The sequence below is a fragment of the Littorina saxatilis genome, linkage group LG11, assembly GCF_037325665.1.
Source record: "Littorina saxatilis isolate snail1 linkage group LG11, US_GU_Lsax_2.0, whole genome shotgun sequence".
Lineage (NCBI taxonomy): Eukaryota > Metazoa > Mollusca > Gastropoda > Littorinimorpha > Littorinidae > Littorina > Littorina saxatilis.
In genome coordinates, this window is record NC_090255.1 from 14,582,904 (window position 1) to 14,602,985 (window position 20,082).

Sequence of the window (20,082 nt, forward strand, 5' to 3'; positions counted from 1 at the left end):
GTGTGTGACGTGTCACTTGTGTCATCATAGTTTCAGTGTGTGTATGCATGAGTGTAGATTGAGAGAGAATGAGAGAAAGTGAGAGAGAGTGAGTGTGTGGTTATTTGTTTGTGACTGTGTGCGTGCGTGTATGCCCGGGGTGCGTGTGTGTGTGTATATGTGTGCGCGCGAGCGCGCCCGTGTGTGTGGTGTGTGTGTGTGTTTATGTGTGCCGTCAGTGTCACTTGTGTCATAGTGTCAGTATGTGCATGAGTGTACGTTTGTCTGTGTGTGCATGTGTCGTAAGAGAGAGAGAGAGAGAGAGAGAGAGAGAGAGAGAGAGAGAGAGAGAGAGAGAGAGAGAGAGAGACACTTCTTTGGCAATTTTGGACCAGACAGCGTCTTTATGTTTAACAGTTAGACTGTTCTGTAAACTTGGTGTTTACTGTGAAGTTTTTTTTCTAATTAACTGTTCTGAAATTTGGACAGAATAACCGTTCTTTCGTAAAACACTTCTGTCAAGAGTACAGCAATTTCACCATCTGAAAAAGGTGCAGAACGCCCCTCCGTGTCTACTTTCTTTTTGAGCGGCACACGTGCCTTGCCTCTTTCGTTGACTGCCATGTTGATAGAAACGTGCGCATGCGTATTAGTAGGGATTCCCCCAATTTCCCCGACCTTGACCTGTCACTACTTTGGCGTTCAAGTCAGTTCATGCATTGTGAACAGTGTTAGAAAGTTGACTTCGGGAGTTCCCACTTCGAAAAGAGGCCTCTACTTCCAGTGTTTCTTACTTCTAGTTCATGCATACGGGCCCAGGTGTTGTGTCTTCACGGGGAGCCTGCACCCTGACGCTCCATGCTTTCCCTTCAGTAACAGCGCTAACCTGTACGTGGTAATGATCAGTAACCTGTTGCATGCGGCGATAATGACAAAAGCGTATCCAAAAAAATGTCTGACATGGCTGTTTTTTTCGGCTGGTTTCATACTTTCGAGCAACTTTTGTCAGAACAAAGTCGGTTGAAAATTACCGCCATGGGAAATGTATGCAAACGCTCAACTGACCAGCTTTTAAAACGTGGCTCGCCGATTCTCCCGCCCATGACGCCACAGAGCGATGCAATCACGAGTGTGCAAAGTCAACTAAATATAGCCTGCAACTAGAGAGCGCGCCGGTGCAAGTCATTTCACAATCTGCTGAGAAGTTTAACAGTGCTTATGACTGGTATCTGGAGTCGCTAGGCTAAGTCGGATGAGAAGCGGGAGGACTGTTTGTGTGAGCAACCTCTCGCCGATTTGGCCTCGCGACTCAGTTCTAACTGACACAGTTGGTTGTAAATCGGCCATGTGAACATCACTTACAAGCTGAAGTATCTATGACTATCAGGGGATGAGTAGCTGAGAATCCTGTACCAACTTCTGTGCGGTAAAGGTGGCCTGAAATCCCCACCTACACGCCCGCGCGTACTTCACCGTGTCATTTAGCGCTTGAACTTGGAGCGGGTAACTTCCTGTCAGTCATCTCTCTTCTTGTCAAGGCTGAACAAACTGTCCTGAAGGGCCGAGGTGAACAAAGATTGCCACGACCGGAAATTGAACCCCGGACTAGAGGGCTAAGAGTTTACCACTAAACCACCCTCCACTGAGTTGTGAAACAATGGGAAAAGTAACGATTTGTTTCTTGACATATCCCAGAGCCGCCCTTTTTATATTTAGTCAAGTTTTGACTAAATATTTTAACGTAGAGGGGGGAATCGAGACGAGGGTCGTGGTGTATGTGTGTGTTTGTGTGTCTGTCTGTCTGTGTGTGTGTGTAGAGCGATTCAGACTAAACTACTAGACCGATCTTTATGAAATTTGACATGAGAGTTCCTGGGTATGAAATCCCCATACGTTTTTTTTCATTTTTTCAATAAATGTCTTTGATGACGTCATATCCGGCTTTTCGTGAAAGTTGAGGCGGCACTGTCACGCTCTCATTTTTCAACCAAATTGGTTGAAATTTTGGTCAAGTAATCTTCGACGAAGGCCGGGGTTTGGTATTGCATTTCAGCTTGGTGGCTTAAAAACTAATGAGTGAGTTTGGTCATTAAAAATCTGAAAATTGTAAAAAAAAATATTTTTTTTATAAAACGATCCTAATTTACATACATCTTATTCTTTATCATTTTCTGATTCCAAAAATATATAAATATGTTATATTTGGATTAAAAACAAGCTCTGAAAATTAAAAATATAAAAATTATTATCAAAATTAAATTGTCCAAATCAATTTAAAAACACCTTCATCTTATTCCTTGTCGGTTCCTGATTCCAAAAACATATAGATATGATATGTTTGGATTAAAAACACGCTCAGAAAGTTAAAACGAAGAGAGGTACAGAAAAGCGTGCTATCCTTCTCAGCGCAAGTACTACCCCGCTCTTCTTGTCAATTTCACTGCCTTTGCCGTGCGCGGTGGACTGACGATGCTACGAGTATACGGTCTTGCTGCGTTGCATTGCGTTCAGTTTCATTCTGTGAGTTCGACAGCTACTTGACTAAATGTTGTATTTTCGCCTTACGCGACTTGTTATACATCTATCCGTCTATATATTGGTCACGAGTGAATGTAACAATTTCTTGGATAGCTGTTTGTTACTACAAAGAGCCTTGGAGTTATTAACAGCTATCGTGTTTTCAGCGAAGCGATAGGGTAGGATATTTTGACGAGAACAAGTATAATACGCCGAGTCGAAGACGATCTTAGAAATCAACATAGACCCGTCCGAACTTTGACACGGGATAGCAGCATCCTAGCTTACACTTCAACATAGACCCGTCCAAACTTTGACACGGGATAGCAGCATCCTAGCTTACACTTCAACATAGACCCGTCAACACGTTGACACGGGATTGCAGCATCCTAGCTTACACTTCAACATAGACCCGTCCAAACTTTGACACGGGATTGCAGCATCCTAGCTTACACTTCAACATAGACCCGTCCAAACTTTGACACGGGATAGCAGCATCCTAGCTTACACTTCAACATAGACCCGTCCAAACTTTGACACGGGATAGCAGCATCCTAGCTTACACTTCAACATAGACCCGTCCAAACTTTGACACGGGATAGCAGCATCCTGGCTTACACTTCAACATAGACCCGTCCAAACTTTGACACGGTATAGCAGCATCCTAGCTTACACTTCAACATAGACCCGTCCAAACTTTGACACGGGATAGCAGCATCCTAGCTTACACTTCAACATAGATCCGTCCAAACTTTGACACGGGATAGCAGCATCCTAGCTTACACTTCAACATAGACCCGTAAACACTTTGACACGGGATTTTTGTTTGTTTGTTTGCTTAACGCCCAGCCGACCATATCAAGGCGGTGCTGCTTTGACACATAACGTGCGCCACACACACGACAGAAGTCGCAGCACAGGCTTCATGTCTCACCCAGTCACATTATTCTGACACTGGACCAACCAGTCCTACTAACCCCATAATGCCAGACGCCAGGCAGGAGCAGCCACTAGATTGCCAATTTTAAAGTCTTAGGTATGACCCGGCCGGGGTTCGAACCTCCCGATCACGGGGCGGACGCCTTACCACTAGGCCAACCGTGCCGGTCTATTTGACACGGGATAGCAGCATGCTACTTTACACTTCAACATATTGGCTACCTAAAATTGAGTTAATTTGCAAAATTATTCAGCTAACCAATCTCGTTGAGGAGGATTTTTTTATTCTTAACCTATGCCAACAGCTTGAACAGATCTGTGGTGGTGTACATGACCCACGACACGGAAAGGGATATGGACACTCTCTCTCTCTCTCTCTCTCTCTCTCTCTCTCTCTCTCTCTCTCTCTCTCTCTCTCTCTCTCTATTTAACCGGCTATGGCCGTCATTGTAATGTACATATTATATAATATCACAATTACTTTTTCTGATGGACTAGATAGTCCACCAGTATTACATTTATGTTTGTCCTTGACGTTGTTTTTGCCACGTTTTTTTCCCCCCATTGCAAGGGGCATGTTGCCTAAATGCAATAAACTCGTTAATCGTTAATCGTTAATCTCTCTCTCTCACACACACACACACACACACACACACACACACACACACACACACACACACACACACTAACACACACACGGCGCGCACACATAACACACACACACGCGCGCACGCACACGCACACACACACACACACACACACACACACACACACACATACCTTGAGGCCGTATGGCCCTCTCAGTGGTGCCCGCCCCTTGAGATCACTGGCAACATGCAATGGCCCCGTTATCTCAGCTCACGATGCAATCACAATGCAACAATAACTGTAAAACATGCATTCATTTGTTGTCGGCACGAGTTTTTCGGCTTATCTCGTTCATCGCGAGACTTGGTGAGAAATCGGATCTGAACTGAGTCGTTGGACGGCGGCAAATCGTGCCGGGGGCGTAAGCGTAAGGTGAATCCCGCAAAACAACTGCCACGCCAGGTCTCCCTTATCTCCATCTAGAGGGGCGGTGGGGGTGGGGGTGGGGGGGTTCAACTACGCGGTCATCTTGCTCAAGCTGCAAAGTGTTAGTCCGTGTCATTAGGCGCTAACCTTCACCTTCGCTTTGAGTCAAGGTTGTATTGTGTACACACTCGATAGCTGTGATCATCGTATCAGGGACAAGGCCAAATGTGTGGATTGAACTTTTGATTTCCCTTATTTGAGCCAAGTGACGTCAGAGGCCGATTAAACTCATATTTAGACAACTCGCCTAGACTTCAAAAGTGTACGCGTTCAATCGTTAAAAAAACCTTTTAAAAAACAATTCTTTCTAACATTGATACATAAATGAACTATGAATGTCTGGATCTGTGTCAAATTTCATATCAGTTTGAGACAAAATTGGAACAAATAAAGTATAATGTATATCTCTGCTTCTACCGATCGGTTTCACGTGCGACAATGATGTCTCCGGCGAGGCAGAGATAGTGTGTGTACGTCTACATTGTTCATACTTCCCTCACCTGTAAGGGACAAACGACGAACAGCAAGATTAACAGATCTTAAATGGTTACACATGGTTCGTAAATAATGCCATTGTACCGTGCGTTTCTTTACTCATCCGGTCGGTGAAATCATTGCGAACCTTAGTACTGCAAAGCAAGTCAAGGAAACTGGTCGAAATCTAACTGATGACGTAAACTGTGGAAGCCCTGAAAATCAATGACACAAAATACCCGTGTTGTCGATTAGACAAACTGTTTTGTTTTGATATAAATGGCACGAACGATGCGGACGACAGGCCACAGTTAGCATAAGAGCGAGGCATTCTTGAGTCAAAGAGTATTCACTCTTTCGCAACATATACAAGATGTTTCCGAACATCGTTTATTTTCTAAAGTACAGATCGGACTATATAAATTCGAACATTGATCGTCTATTTGCTGGAGTACAGATCGGAATATATAAATTCGGACATCGTCTATTTGCTAGAGTGCAGATCGGACTATATAAATTCTTACATCGTCTATTTGCAAGAGTGCAGATCGGACTATATAAATTCTTACATCGTCTATTTGCTAGAGTGCAGATCGGACTATATCAATTCGAACATCTTTCTTTCTTTCTTTATTTGGTGTTTAACGTCGTTTTCAACCATTCAAGGTTATATCGCGACGGAATTCGAACATCGTCTATTTGCTAGAGTACATATCGGACTATATCAATTCGGACATCCGTCTATTTGCTAGAGTGCAGATCGGACTATATCAATTCGGACATCGTCTTTTTGCTAGAGTGCAGATCGGACTATATCAATTCGGACATCGTCTTTTTGCTAGAGTGCAGATCGGACTATATCAATTCGGACATCGTCTATTTGCTAGAGTGCAGATCGGACTATATCAATTCGGACATCGTCTATTTGCTAGAGTGCAGATCGGACTATATCAATTCGGACATCGTCTATTTGCTAGAGTGCAGATCGGGCTATATCAATTCGGACATCGTCTTTTTGCTAGAGTGCAGATCGGACTATATCAATTCGGACATCGTCTATTTGCTAGAGTGCAGATCTGACTATATAAATTCGAACGGGTTTTGTTTGCACACGTATTATGGATGACTGACTACCAGCAGTGCAAAACAAAAGTCGATGATCAGAATCGGGACTCTTACGCAGAAGATTTTGCAAAAGGAAATATTTCTCTATTCACACACGGATTCACAACCTGAGCATTTTCCAGTTTATCATTGCAGGTATGTCTAAATTACAGCTCAGCAGATGTCCCCTGGACTTCCTACGGTTAAACTCGCCAGAAAACTTTCCCAAAAACGGCCTCTTTCATACTCTAACTCTAACACACACATAATGCAACCAATAAATTTTCTAATAACTTTTACATCTGTGGACCAAATTGTTCCATATTTAGGTTAGAGTACTTTCAGCTTATGAGAAGCAGCAAGTTTGTAGGTCGAATGGTCTGACTTTTGTGCAGATCGACTCAAAACAGTACGATGTTTGAAATTGAGCGGTAGCCAAACGCATCTCATTAACGCCCTTAAGATTGTTAGCTTTGGGGTTACCTGAAGGACCTTTCTTTCTTTCTTTATTTGGTGTTTAACGTCGTTTTCAACCATTCAAGGTTATATCGCGACGGGGAAAGGGGGGAGATGGGATAGGGGAAAGGGGGGAGATGGGATAGAGCCACTTGTTAATTGTTTCTTGTTCACAAAAGCACTAATCAAAAAATTGCTCCAGGGGCTTGCAACGTAGTACAATATATGACCTTACTGGGAGAATGCAAGTTTCCAGTACAAAGGACTTAACATTTCTTACATACTGCTTGACTAAAATCTTTACAAACATTGACTATATTCTATACAAGAAACATTTAACAAGGGTAAAAGGAGAAACAGAACCGTTAGTCGCCTCTTACGACATGCTGGGTAGCATCGGGTAAATTCTTTCTCGTCCCAACCAATATGGGACTCCCCCTAACCCGCGGGGGGTCCTGAAGGACCTAGTGTACCATAACCAACATTAGACAATCAGTGACTTGAATACAGGCAGGTTCAGGGCATTATCCACGGAGGAATGCGTTCATGTCGTTGATGAATTTTGCGCGCCGATGCGCGTGTGACTTTACAACGAAAGGGGTCATTTTCCAGTCATTTGGTTTGTTGTGCATGAACTTCAGTTTATTCTCGGCCATCTAATTCCACAAAATTTCCTATATATATGTAGGTAAAATGGTCCGAGTGAAGTATGGTTGCCGTTAAATGTCAAACCCCGTAATGTTGAGTCGATCCTCGAATTCGGAACATTTTTTTGAAAGTGCACAAAAGTCAGACCATTTGGCCTATAAACTTGCCACTTCGGGCACTGGTCATGCATAAGATGAAGTTATTGTACACCAAAATATGAAGTAATTCTGTTTAAAGGTGTAATAGTTATTACTATTTTATGGGTTGTATTTTGTGGGGGGGGGGGGGGGTCACCCTGTAACTTCCTTCTTAACGCCCTGCTGCTCTCCGGCATTTTACCGGTGTTTGTACTTTTTAGTGACTCCGTTATTGATACTTCTTCTTCTTCGTTCACGTTCACTCATATTTTTGCATGAGTGGGTTTTTACGTGTATGGCCGTTTTTTCCCCGCCATTCTGGCAGCATACGGCGATTTCGGGAGAAGCTTGCTGGGTATTTTCGTGTTTCTATAACCCATCGAATTCTGACATGGATAACGGGATCTTTTCCGTGCGCACTTGGTCTTGTGCTTGCGTGTACACACGAAGGGGGATAAGGCACTAGCAGGTCTGCACATAAGTTGACCTGGGGGATCGGAAAAATCTCCATCCTTAACCCACCAGGCGGCCGCGGCCGGGATTCGAACTCACGACCCTCCGATTAAGAGGCCGACGTCTTACCACCACGCCACTGCGCCCGTCGTTATTGATACAAAAAGCTCGAGAGACTTTTATTTTTCCCCCGAGAAGAAAGTTCAACCATTGGCAAATCTAATTGTGTAAAATTACCCGCAGATAATGCTGCCACTAAAACTGACAGTTGAGTATACCGATATCCTTGACCCTGGTTTACAAGGCACTGGCTTAGGACCACTGGTACCAGCAAGAGAGAGAGAGAGAGAGAGAGAGAGAGAGAGAGAGAGAGAGATAAAGAGATTGATCGTTATTTTACGAAATAAAAGGTTTGAAAGCACTTAGCTTTCCATCCGTGTGTGTGTGTGTCAGTGTGTCTGTGTGTGTGTGCCGTGTGTCAGTGTGTGTGTGTGTGTGTGTGTGTGTGTGTGTGCGGCGTGTGTGTGTGCATGTCTGTCTGTTCGTTTGTGTGTGTGTCGATGTTTTTCAGATGAAAAACGCGTGTGCTTAGCGCGTCAGTGCTTACGGGCGTCCGTCTGCCAGTCTGCATTTCCGTCTAGTGACCAGGCATACGCGTGTTTGCGAGTCTATATGTATTCATATAATGTGTTCTCACGTGTGTTTGACTAATACACAGTGCATGCGTGTGTTCAACAATGAGTTTGCAGCATGCAACGCTTTGAAATCAAGCTGACATCTGAAGTTGTATTCATGTGTGTGTGTATGTGTGTGTGTGTGCAACAGAATAATGTGTGCGAGATACAGAGAAAATCCAATGCCCCTGAAAGGTCACAGAAAAAGTGTTCAGTTCCGGTAAAGAAGACGGTGTCAAAAAATCATGTAAATACTTGACGAAACACGCATGCACACAAACCCTCTCTCTCTCTCTCTAACTCTCTCTCTCTCTCTGCCATCTCTCTCTGCCGTGTGTGTGTGTGTGTGTGTGTGTGTGTGTGAATGCCTCTCTCTCAGTCTCTCTCTCTCTCTCTCTCTCTCACACACAGATAAAGCCATGTGAAGTGAGTTTGACGTCGCATGACAAAAATGGCGATGCCATGTGGCAGGATGTACTACGCGAAGTTTGTTCTTCACTCGTGGCGTCACACAGGCGGGCCGCACAACACAAATCCAATTTATGCCTCGTGCCGCTCTCCTGGGCATATAACTGCCACAATTTGAAGGAATATTATGGAAAGTCCCCGGAGTGATCGAGCTCTTTTCTTAACTATTCCCCCAAATCCTGGACCCATCTTTCTGATTTGGAGGAATACATTAACCCCCAGAGTGCGTCGCTTGTTCCGGAATCAAATCTCTCTCTCTCTCTCTCTCTCTCTCTCTCTCTCTCTCTCTCTCTCTCTCTCTCTCTCTCTGTGCAATGGTAAACCGAAGTAGAGTGCTAGAAATATTGCCCACGCATTTGAACATTCGGTGGTACACGAATCATTCCGCAGTATCCTGTTCCAACCTGTGAGACTGATGTATTATATGAGGGATCGACTGGACTTGACAACAAAGAAAGGAGCCGGGCTGAGGCGGGGTTGGCAGGTGGGGCAGAGAGAGAGAGAGAGAGAGAGAGAGAGAAACAGGGACAGAGAGACAGACACACAGATCTGACATAGGCCTACTGAATCATGGAAAGAGACAAACATGATCTAGAAAACGTTTACTTTAGAAATTCAGTCGAGCATTCAAATTACATGCGCGCATAAAGATATTTCTCGCCCAGAAACAACCACAGCATCAGGTCTATTATTAGTATCGTCATGTATATGAATCAAAGTTATAGATTTTAGTATACACACAGGTCTCTTCATCTCCAAGGCTCACCCTTTTTCCCCACGGCCGGTGTGACGCCGTCATCTTGGCCCGCCGTCATATTACGATTCTCGGCCTCGTTGATCTTGTATAAACTCCACACTGAACAAAAAAAAACACCCTTCGATAGTACTAGGGTACCTTACTTTCATGGGGCCAAATTTGTCCAACCAATTTTTTGTATTTAACTTAGAAATTTGATTCATCCTAAAAATGTTTCCCTTCTCATTCAAGGGACGTAACCACTCGTTACACGTTTTCGAAGAAATCGATTCTTTGGGTGAAATCTATTAAATTTCACCACAACTTTCTTCACATGCAAGAAACTGACATGCTGTTCGTCCTTAAATAATTTCACTTCATTAATTTTACCAGGAAACAACATTTCAGTTTCGAGTATAAATCGACGGGGTAATATGACGGCAGGGCCAAGATGACGGCGTCACACCGGGAAAACAGGCATCTGCAGTAGGCCTTGTGTGCGACTGGACCCATCCAGCACAGCCCCGGGGGAATGGGCACCAGCGGAATGAATCAACTGATATCGTATGCCATGCAAAGTGCGCCATCACGACACGCATCCCATTTTACGACACTGGAACTCACTTTAAATAGCAGACCTCACATGACGTCACAAAAACGACTGATTTGACAGTGAAGCACTGATATCTCTGACTGATACCAGGCTTCGGCACTGACAGCATCTGCGCATTTCCATTCGCGGGACGGATGACATTGCATTTGCGTCGAAAAACTACCCAGGCACTTGTCTTCCTATACAGATCTGTGTGTAATTATGATTTGTTATCCGTCTAGTTTTCTCTTATCCGGCGCAATCATGTCAATAGTGTGGGTGTCATTGTTTCAGAGCCTGACACAACCATTTCATTTTGTTTACACTACAGTGTACCAAAAGAGAAAGCTGATGTCAACAGTAAGAACAATTCATGCATAGACCCTTGAGATGAATTAGACAAGTTTTGTGGCCAGAAGCAATGCAACTGTAAATATTTTATAACATGTATATTATTATGATTATAATTAAAGTTATTGAGACATCCCAGTGCACTAAGGGATTTATAGAGCAAATCGAGAAAATTCATTATTGAACGAAGCGCATAGCGCTGAGTTCAATAATTATTTTCGAGATTTGCTCTATAAATCCCTTAGTGCACTGGGATTGTTTCAATAACGATATTGTCAGTACTGCCAGAGAAAAAAGAAGATTCAAAACGCACATTTTGCAACGCGCATTTGGATAGGCGTAACTGTGTGGTCAGGTTTGTGTCACTGGATCTACTTTTGTGAGGGCTGTCTCAAGTGTGTCGTGCTTTCGTCACACGCAAACTCTTGTTTTAATTTCTGTTGGTAAATTCCAGTGTAGCGTTAAGCTAAAAAGTGATGATCTTTCATAGAGACCTCATTTTAACTCGGAGAAAGGACTGTGCTCTTGGTTTCCGGGCCAACCTTCATCGAGCTTCGACAGATTGACTGTGCAGAGTTTTGCCCCTTGCCACGGTCGACGGAAAGCACATTTCCAAAATAAATGTGGCATGTTTCTCGTGTGGTATCTTCACTCATCGGGGAGTCTGGTACTACATATGAACGGTAAGAATGCTCTGAACCCTACACGTATTATATCCCCATCGTTTTTTCGTTCACATTTGCCCAACATGTTAATTTGCTGAGCGGGGTTTATGTCGTCTGCTAGGGCAATCAAACCACTGCATGCAGTCTGCACTGAGTCTGCATGCACGAGGCAGGCTGGTCTTATATATGGTAAGAACGTTCTGAACCCTACACGTTTTCGATTACGATTGTTCTTGCCTTGAAATAATCATTCGGAAACCATTCATTTACTGAACGGATGCAGTCGTATTTCAGTGTAGTCAGTGCAACGTATGACAGAGTCGATCGAGTCAGTCTTCCAAACTGGTCTAGCTGGTACGTTATCGGAATAACACTTGTGTTTTCTGCTAGCGGGTGGGAATTTTATACTAACTCATCATTTGGTAATGTGGATGATAAGGTACATGCCACTAACACGGCATATGAGAAGAATCTATGCAAGTCTGCGAAAATTAGATGAAACACAGCGGCTTCTATTTTTAGATCAGTGGCAGCCGCACTGTGGCACAGGCACATGCAATCTGTCAGAAAAAAACCCACTTCTGCTTTAATTGAGAAGCAGGGAATTTATGGTCATTTGGTATTGTGGAGAATATAAGCTACATGTCAGTAATTAATTCTGAGGATGAGAGCACAGTCTTGCTTAGGCAAAGGGCGTAAGAATACGCTCTGTGGAAAAGTTAGCGCACTCCAAGAGTGCGCTAACAGTTTTAGCGCATCGCCATTAGCCAATCAACTGGTTCACATCAGTCATGTGACACCAGTACTTACTGACAAATACGATTATTATCATGATTATAATTATGATTATTATGATTATGATTATTATAAAACAATTTGGCCCTATCATAGCAATTTATTCTCCAATAATCGCTTCTCGTTTCTTTCCTAGGCTGAAAGCAGAGAACGTAGTTTATTCCCCCCTCTGCTTCTTTCTCTCTGTAAACTTGTAGAGCTAGTTATGTTTCGGTAACTTATATTACCCAACAACCAAAATCACTTACCCAACAACGGGCCTGAATCCTCGATAGCTCATGGGTAGAGACTGTACACATTGTGGATCTACTTTTTGCGACTCAAAAGTTCAGAACACTCTAATGTACAAAATATACATTTCTGGAGCAAACAATACAACCATACCGCATTTAAACCAGCAACTACAGGCTTTAACACATGAATCTCAATATAAAATCCATGAGTTTGGTTGTTTTCTGAATTCAGATCTGCCGTGCACAATCGTTTATCGCTAGCAAGATTCCAAGGAAAAGTAACTCTCATACTTTGTCTAGCGACACGAGTAGTTCCCCTTCCAGATTTCGGCTGCATCGACAAGACTGCAATCCGACAATATTTCATTTTATAAACAGATCACACGCAATCAATTGCAAACATTTAATCAACTTAAAGAACATGCAGCGGTTTCATACACTATTTTGCCCCAGAAAACTGAACTTCATACAGTTTTTAACGTTGGAACACGGGTGTAAAACTTCGTCTGCAAGTCACATTCGAGGAAAGAACATTTCCTGAGCGATACCAAAACATGAACAGAACACACACTATCTGCCTTTACTGCCACAGCAGAATGACAACATAACTGTGTACTTGATTTTAGTTCAAAACATGGAAACTGACAAGAAGTGTTAACAGAATTGAATGATTTGCACGGAACTATACAACCGCGCATTAATCGATCGCCTGCGCAGGTTGGGTGAATATGATTCGATCAAACTTTCGCACAAAAACTCCTCTTTTCTTTGAATAACTGAAGAAAGGAGGAATAAAGAGGTTACATACCTCGTCTCAGTGATTATCAAAAATAATGGTCTCAGTTCGCGGTCATGAAAAAGCTCGCTGAAGCTCGCATTTTTCATGATCCACTAACTTCGACCATTATTTTTGATAATCACTGAGACTCGGCATGTAACCTCTACGTCTCTGCTGAAAGTTATGTTATTAGGAGTCTGTCGCTGTCCTTGCGGGAAGAATAATCGTAAAGGGTGAAATATGTTACCCACGCGATCTAGCATGTGAGAATTTTATGCGAGGACGTTTTACTGAGGATTTACTTTTGCAAAGTGAGTGGTTGCAGCTTGGGTACATGGGTTCTGTGTGCTGATACATCTTTCAAAACAATCCATGCTGCAGTAAAGTGTTCACGTGTTTTATCCTAGTGTTTTCTAACCGGAAGTTCTGGTCACCCCCAACAAACTTTATGGCCTTCACATTGGGTCTGTTGATTATGGTGGGTTACGGGGTCCTGCAAGTCGTGAACATAGTTGGGAGCACGTTCGTTGTTCGAATAAAAGGATGATTCCCGTGACTCGTTTAAATGTTGTTAAGTGACCGAGGCTACGAAATAGGAATACGCGCCCTCACACCCCAGCTGCAACACCAAATCCAATGCCCCCCCCCCACACACACACACACACACACACACACACATACAACGCACATAAACACAAACTAGCAGCACCACCCAGCGCCGACAACACGGGCTATATGATGCAAGTGTACTTTTTGACTAGCCATTTATTTCTGCCGCAGGGCTGAATGCAATCTACCCGGCCCCCAGTAAGGCTGGATGGAGGGGAGATGGGGTTGTGGGGATGGACACTTTAATAGGGTGACACGTGACTCAGAAGGACGTGCGCTGAATGTGTTCCCAAACAGACCGTTATCTCCTTGTCATCGTTAGTCAAAGCAAGCCATTTTAATTAGTTCCCCCACCCTCCAGCTCCGCCCTTTTTACCAAATGTTAATGGCCTGCCTCCATCCATATCCATCACCCTCCGTCAGCCCATCCACCTCTCCATGTACAATTATTACGAGAACAACGATTACCAATGTCCGTTAATCTTCCTATAAATATGTATTCGTAACCCAATCAATGAAGGAAAAAACTTGGGAAATTAATATATTTAGTCAATCTGACGAACTCACAGAATGAAACTGAAAGCACTGCATGATTCACGTGGAAAACGTATAGCTGATTGCTTGAAGTGACAAGCCAGTATAGAACAGTAGCTTAATAAGAAATCACGTTTTCCTGTATTCTTTTTAACTTGCTGGGCCACAGTGTAACCTCAACTTGTGCAAAAAATCGTATATAAAAAAAAAGGGGGGGGGGGGGTTATGACATTGGTTTGGGTAGAAACAAGTGAGACTGACCACGAGCTTCTAAGGGTACACGCTTCTTTCGCCGGGTGCGTTCGACTCGACAGGAAAACGTTTTATTTCGGACAAACACAACGCATACAATGTATGATAACAGTCACGAGAAAACCAAACTGGAAAACATATGACGGACATACATAAAGTTGGTCAAAAAATTATTGCAACAAATTTCAAACCCAAAGTAAAGCATTAATTTCTGTGTCATTTAATTAAAACTGTATATGCCAAAGAAGGCCGTTCACTTAACCTTCAGGATCACCTTTTGAATTAAATATTTCTTTTACAGGGATCACGTGACCGTACCCTCAAAATCGACCAGACAAAAACGGAAGAGCCGAATGAAAAATCGAAAAAAAATCACAATAGGCACAACTTTGCAACTTTGACATACGAGAAGAAAGTCAAACCAATTATCTACCCTGAACAGATTATTTTGTTTTGCTACCTTGTGTATTTCGCGTGCTATGCTATTCCTACTGATGCAGGTGTCGATCGCAAGAGCGGTCAAAAACGGAACGTTTTACGTCAATTTGTATGGGTATCATGTCAAAAAGCGCTACCATTTAGCAATGACTTGGTGGATTGCTTTGAAACTTTCAGAATATTTTACCAACATACTAGAGATACTTCGTGCGACAGTTTGGATCGTTACGGTTATTTATCCAGATGTGACGCAATGTTTTGGAAAATGTTGTTAAACTTGTCATAGGATTGTTCACTTGTGTCAAAAAAATTCATGACTTTGCATATCTACAGATAAATGATTGATACAGATTCTCTCTAAGTTTCATTTGCGTGTAGCTGCAAGCGTTAATTTGCTTGTCATGCAAACACATGAGGAACAAGAAATTCCTATGAGGTAGGAAAAACACCCCCGTCAAAGGGAAATAACCTTCTCAGTTGGTGGCAGTGACTGAGTGAGAATGGTTATTTCCCTTTGACCATTAAGATGTCCCTCTATAAGTCCTTGTATAATTTTAATCCACCAATAACTCCCTAACCGTGTGTTTGACTGGTCCCAATTTTTGTAAGGACCGTCTCAGGAATGTATAGAACCTGTTCACCAAGTTTGGTGACGATCGGTCCGTTCATTCTTGAGATCTATATGCGAACACAAACAAACAAACACATCGACCGAAACCTATACACACCCCTATACCGGGGGTGTAAAAAATGGAACGTTCACGCTGTTTCGCGCTTACAGCTGTTATCGCTGCGTGCCTCTTAAAACATGCTACGGTCACGCTTGGCTGGGCATCGCTGTGGCACCAGAATCATCGCTTAAATTTGAAGTGTGTTTACTGGTCCAGCAAATTTGCGTCAGTGCTTACACGCAAATAAAACTTTAGCAGTGTGTGTATCAATTATTTTTCTAAAGACATGCAAAGTCATACATTTTGTGGACCCAAGGGAACAATCCTATGACGAGATTAAAAACTTCTTTCGAAAAATTGCATAACATTGTAACAAACACCTGTAACAATCCATCATTTCGCTCGAAGTATCTCTAGTATGTTGGTAAAATATTCTACAAGTTTCAAAGCAATCCACCAAGTCATTGCTAAAGTGCAGACTTTTTTGTCATGATACCCCTAAAAAATGACGCAAAAACTCCCGTTTTTGACCGCTCTTGCGATCGACACCTGCATCAGTAGGAATAGCTTAGCACGCGAAATACGCAAGGTAGCAAAACAAAACAATCTGTTCAGGGTAGATAATTGGTTTGACTTTCTTCTCGTATGTCAAAGTTGCAAAGTTTTGCCTATTGTGATTTTTTGTCGATTTTTCATTCGGCTCTTCCGTTTTTGTCTGGTCGATTTTGAGGATACCCTTACTTCAGCGGCGGTCACGTGATCCCTGTAAAAGAAATATTTAATCCAAATGGTGATCCTGAAGGTTAAGTGAACAGCCTTCTCTGGCATATAAAGTGTTAATAAAATGACACGGGGATTAATGCTTTAAAGGCACAGTAAGCCTCCCGTAAACCATCACAGAGCTCCCCGAGCGTCTACATATATAGTACAAGCATACTTCCATTTGAACGCTCACCGAACGGGAACATCCTGGCTGCTTTCTGTCGAGCGTGAGAAATTTTCAAAGAATTTATTTTCGTGGACTTGGTCCTAAACAACAATGGCGCCTCGTTTTGGTGCTGGACGGCTGTTATGAATACCGGAATTCACGCCCGGACAGTAAGCCTCCCGTAAACCATCACAGATACTGTCAGGCTTTTACACACAGTACAAACACCCTTCCATTTGAACGCTCACCAAACGGGAACATCCTAGGTGCCCTACGTAAAGAGCGAGCAATTTTTAAAGAATTAATTTTGCAGATTGTCTCGAACACTTATTGGACCCATCCTGAACTCAGGTCAAACATGAGTTACTTCCCTTCGGGTCTCATTCTATCGATGTAAACTGGCGATAGCCGTGAATCGATGATTATCAAAATGTTTTTGGACCGTGGTGCGTTTTTGCGCTAGACCTAACTTTTAAAATCTAAATAATAAATTGACAGCTTGTTACACAAACATTCTTTAATCATAAAAGAATTCTTTTTTCATCAAGACAAGATCAGTACAATTCGAAGTTGTGAAAGTTTGAAAAAAGAAAAGCCCGGAAGCAGGGTCACGCAAGGGTCGTAGCAGACGACGGTTTATCAGTGCATATCGCCGTTCCTCTCAACAGTCAAAACCCATCGCTAGAGTTCTTGTGAACCACAGCCGTTTGTTTCGTGCATAAAAACGTGCTATTGTAAATAAGCTCACATCGAGTCGCATTCAAATGACTAACTGACGACTACATTTTGAAAAAGGGAAACTGGATCACACGGGTTCACGATGGCTCAGGGGTAAGATAAACCACGCAAAAATAAATTCTTTGAAAATTGCTCGCTCTTTACGGAGGGCACCTAGGATGTTCTCAATCGGTGAGTGTTTAAATGAAAGGGTGTTTGTACTGTGTGTAAAAGCCTGACCGTATCTGTGATGGTTTACGGGGGGCTTACTGTGCCTTTAATTTGGGTTTGAAATTTGTTGCAATAATTTTTTGGCCAAGTTTATATGACTGACACCACCCAGTCGTCGTCACAATGTCTTTACGTCAACAGACGCAGGAAGCTGACAACAGGTGGATTGCACAGGAAGCTAACAACAGGTGGATTGCACAGGAAGCTGACAACAGGTGGATTGCACAGGAAGCTAACAACAGGTGGATTGCACAGGAAGCTAACAACAGGTGGATTGTACAGGAAGCTAACAACAGGTGGATTGTACAGGAAGCTAACAACAGGTGGATTGCACAGGAAGCTAACAACAGGTGGATTGCACAGGAAGCTAACAACAGATGGATTGTACAGGAAGCTAACAACAGGTGGATTGCACAGGAAGCTGACAACAGGTGGATTGCACAGGAAGCTGACAACAGGTGGATTGCACAGGAAGCTAACAACAGGTGGATTGCACAGGAAGCTAACAACAGGTGGATTGCACAGGAAGCTGACAACAGGTGGATTGCACAGGAAGCTAACAACAGGTGGATTGCACAGGAAGCTGACAACAGGTGGATTGCACAGGAAGCTGACAACAGGTGGATTGCACAGGAAGCTGACAACAGGTGGATTGCACAGGAAGCTGACAACAGGTGGATTGCACAGGAAGCTGACAACAGGTGGATTGCACAGGAAGCTGACAACAGGTGGATTGCACAGGAAGCTGACAACAGGTGGATTGCACAGGCTCAGTTGCAGATGACAAAGCTCCCGACAGTGGACATCTTTTCCTGTCGTCTGCAACGGAGTCTGTGCATATCATCCCTATTTCAACTTCCATGACGCTAAAATAGCATTGACATGACTATTTACCTCCTCACTGGAGCGGGGAGAATCCATGCTGACGTTTGGATTTAAAGTCTTTCAGGTTCCGGCACTGCTCTCGGATTCCGGTCGTCTTCACTCTGTTTGTTCCCCTTTGGTTCTTGATTTTGTTGTGTCACTGTTAACACCACACTCCGAAGAAAGCAGCGGGAATCAGGTCACTCGACAGTCACCTCAACGTCCCTGTGCTGATCAGGGCCCGTATGCATGAACTGGAAGTCAGAAACACTGGAAGTAGAGGCCTCTTTTGAAAGTGGGAACTCCCGAAGTTAACTTTCTAACTGTTCCCTATGCATGAACGCCGTAGTGCTGACTTCGAGAGTATTCGGTCAAGGTCGCGAAAATTGGGGGAATCCCAACTAGTACATGCGTTTGTTAACGGTAAGCTTGGCGACCAGAAGAAAAAAGTCTCATCGCGAGTTCAAAAGGGCGAACGTTGAGCGCACTGTAGTACTAACAGCGTTATTGCTGTTGTTTTTTGAATGGTTAAACGAAAGGGTCGGTTCAAACCTGTGATGATTGTCGAATGACTGCCTAGCTATGACAATGACTTTGTTGACCTGAATGTTAGGGAGAAAAATAGATGATTATGTTGAACTTTTTTTCTCCTTTTTTTTTGGAACAGACGCATAATTATACCCGCACGAACGCACACACAGGCAGGCAGGCACTCGCACACACACACACACACACACACACGCACACAAACACACACACACACACACACACACACACACACACACACACACACACACACACACACAGATAAACCGGCAATGACCAAAAAAATAGCAGAAACTTACACTTCAACACTCGAACACACACACACACACACACACACACACACACACACACACACACACACACACACATACATAAAGTAATGACAAAAACAACAGCAGAAACTTACACTCAAACCCACCCACACACACACACGCACACAAACACACACACACACACACACACACACACACACACACACACACACACACACACACACACACAAACACACACTTACACATGCACACAACGACGCCCATTTTCATAGAAACACAATAACCCCCTCGTATAAGCGGGAATGAAAGAGTGGTGGCCAATGACCCAGAACAAACAAAAGTCAAAGCTGGCAACTCAGGTTTGTATTCAGGGAAATTTGCACGAAATGCATGCACAAGATACGACTTTTCCTTCTATTTTCTCTCTTTGGGGCTTTCATTTGCGTCAGCTCGGTTAGATATGAAAAACTGAAGAAAAGCCCTGCCTTTTTGCACTGAGAAACTGTGGAAGTAGCGTGTTTACTACTGGGTCTGGCTGAAGTACATTTACCCTCATTTACTTCCTCGTTAGCTTCCAAAGTAAACTCATTTTTCGTCCCATGCATTCGAAAGTGAGGATGTACTTCCGATGTCGCTCAAAACTTTAGAAGTAGTCGCAAACTACCCTGAGTTACTTCCTCGCTTTGCTTCGAAGTAAACCTTTTTTCCGGCCCATTGCATACGAAAGTGAGGCAAGTACTTCCGATGTCACTCAAAACTTCGGGAGTTGTCGCGAACTTTCCCCATAAGCATACGGGCCCTGGCTGGTAGAATCAGACCTGTCACTTCATTGGTGCCTTAGTATCTCGTGCGCTTTGACCGGTGATCAACAGCACAGATATATAGCGGGGGTCTCTCAGCAAGCCAGAGAAGCTGTACGTCGATTGGAGACGAAACCTGTTGTCTCA

At 43.3% G+C, this 20,082-nt stretch overlaps 1 protein-coding gene across 1 annotated transcript in view; it reads right to left on the minus strand.

Annotated features, from left to right (window-relative positions):
• The window catches only part of LOC138979825 (calmodulin-beta-like), a 174,930-nt gene extending 156,347 nt beyond the window's left edge, over positions 1-18,583 (minus strand). Inside the window, exon 1 of the mRNA XM_070352574.1 lies at positions 18,348-18,583. Within this exon, the coding sequence (XP_070208675.1) occupies positions 18,348-18,374 (27 nt within the window). The 5' untranslated portion in view covers positions 18,375-18,583. The remainder of the gene's footprint in view (positions 1-18,347) is intronic.
• Positions 18,584-20,082: the final 1,499 nt, after the last annotated feature.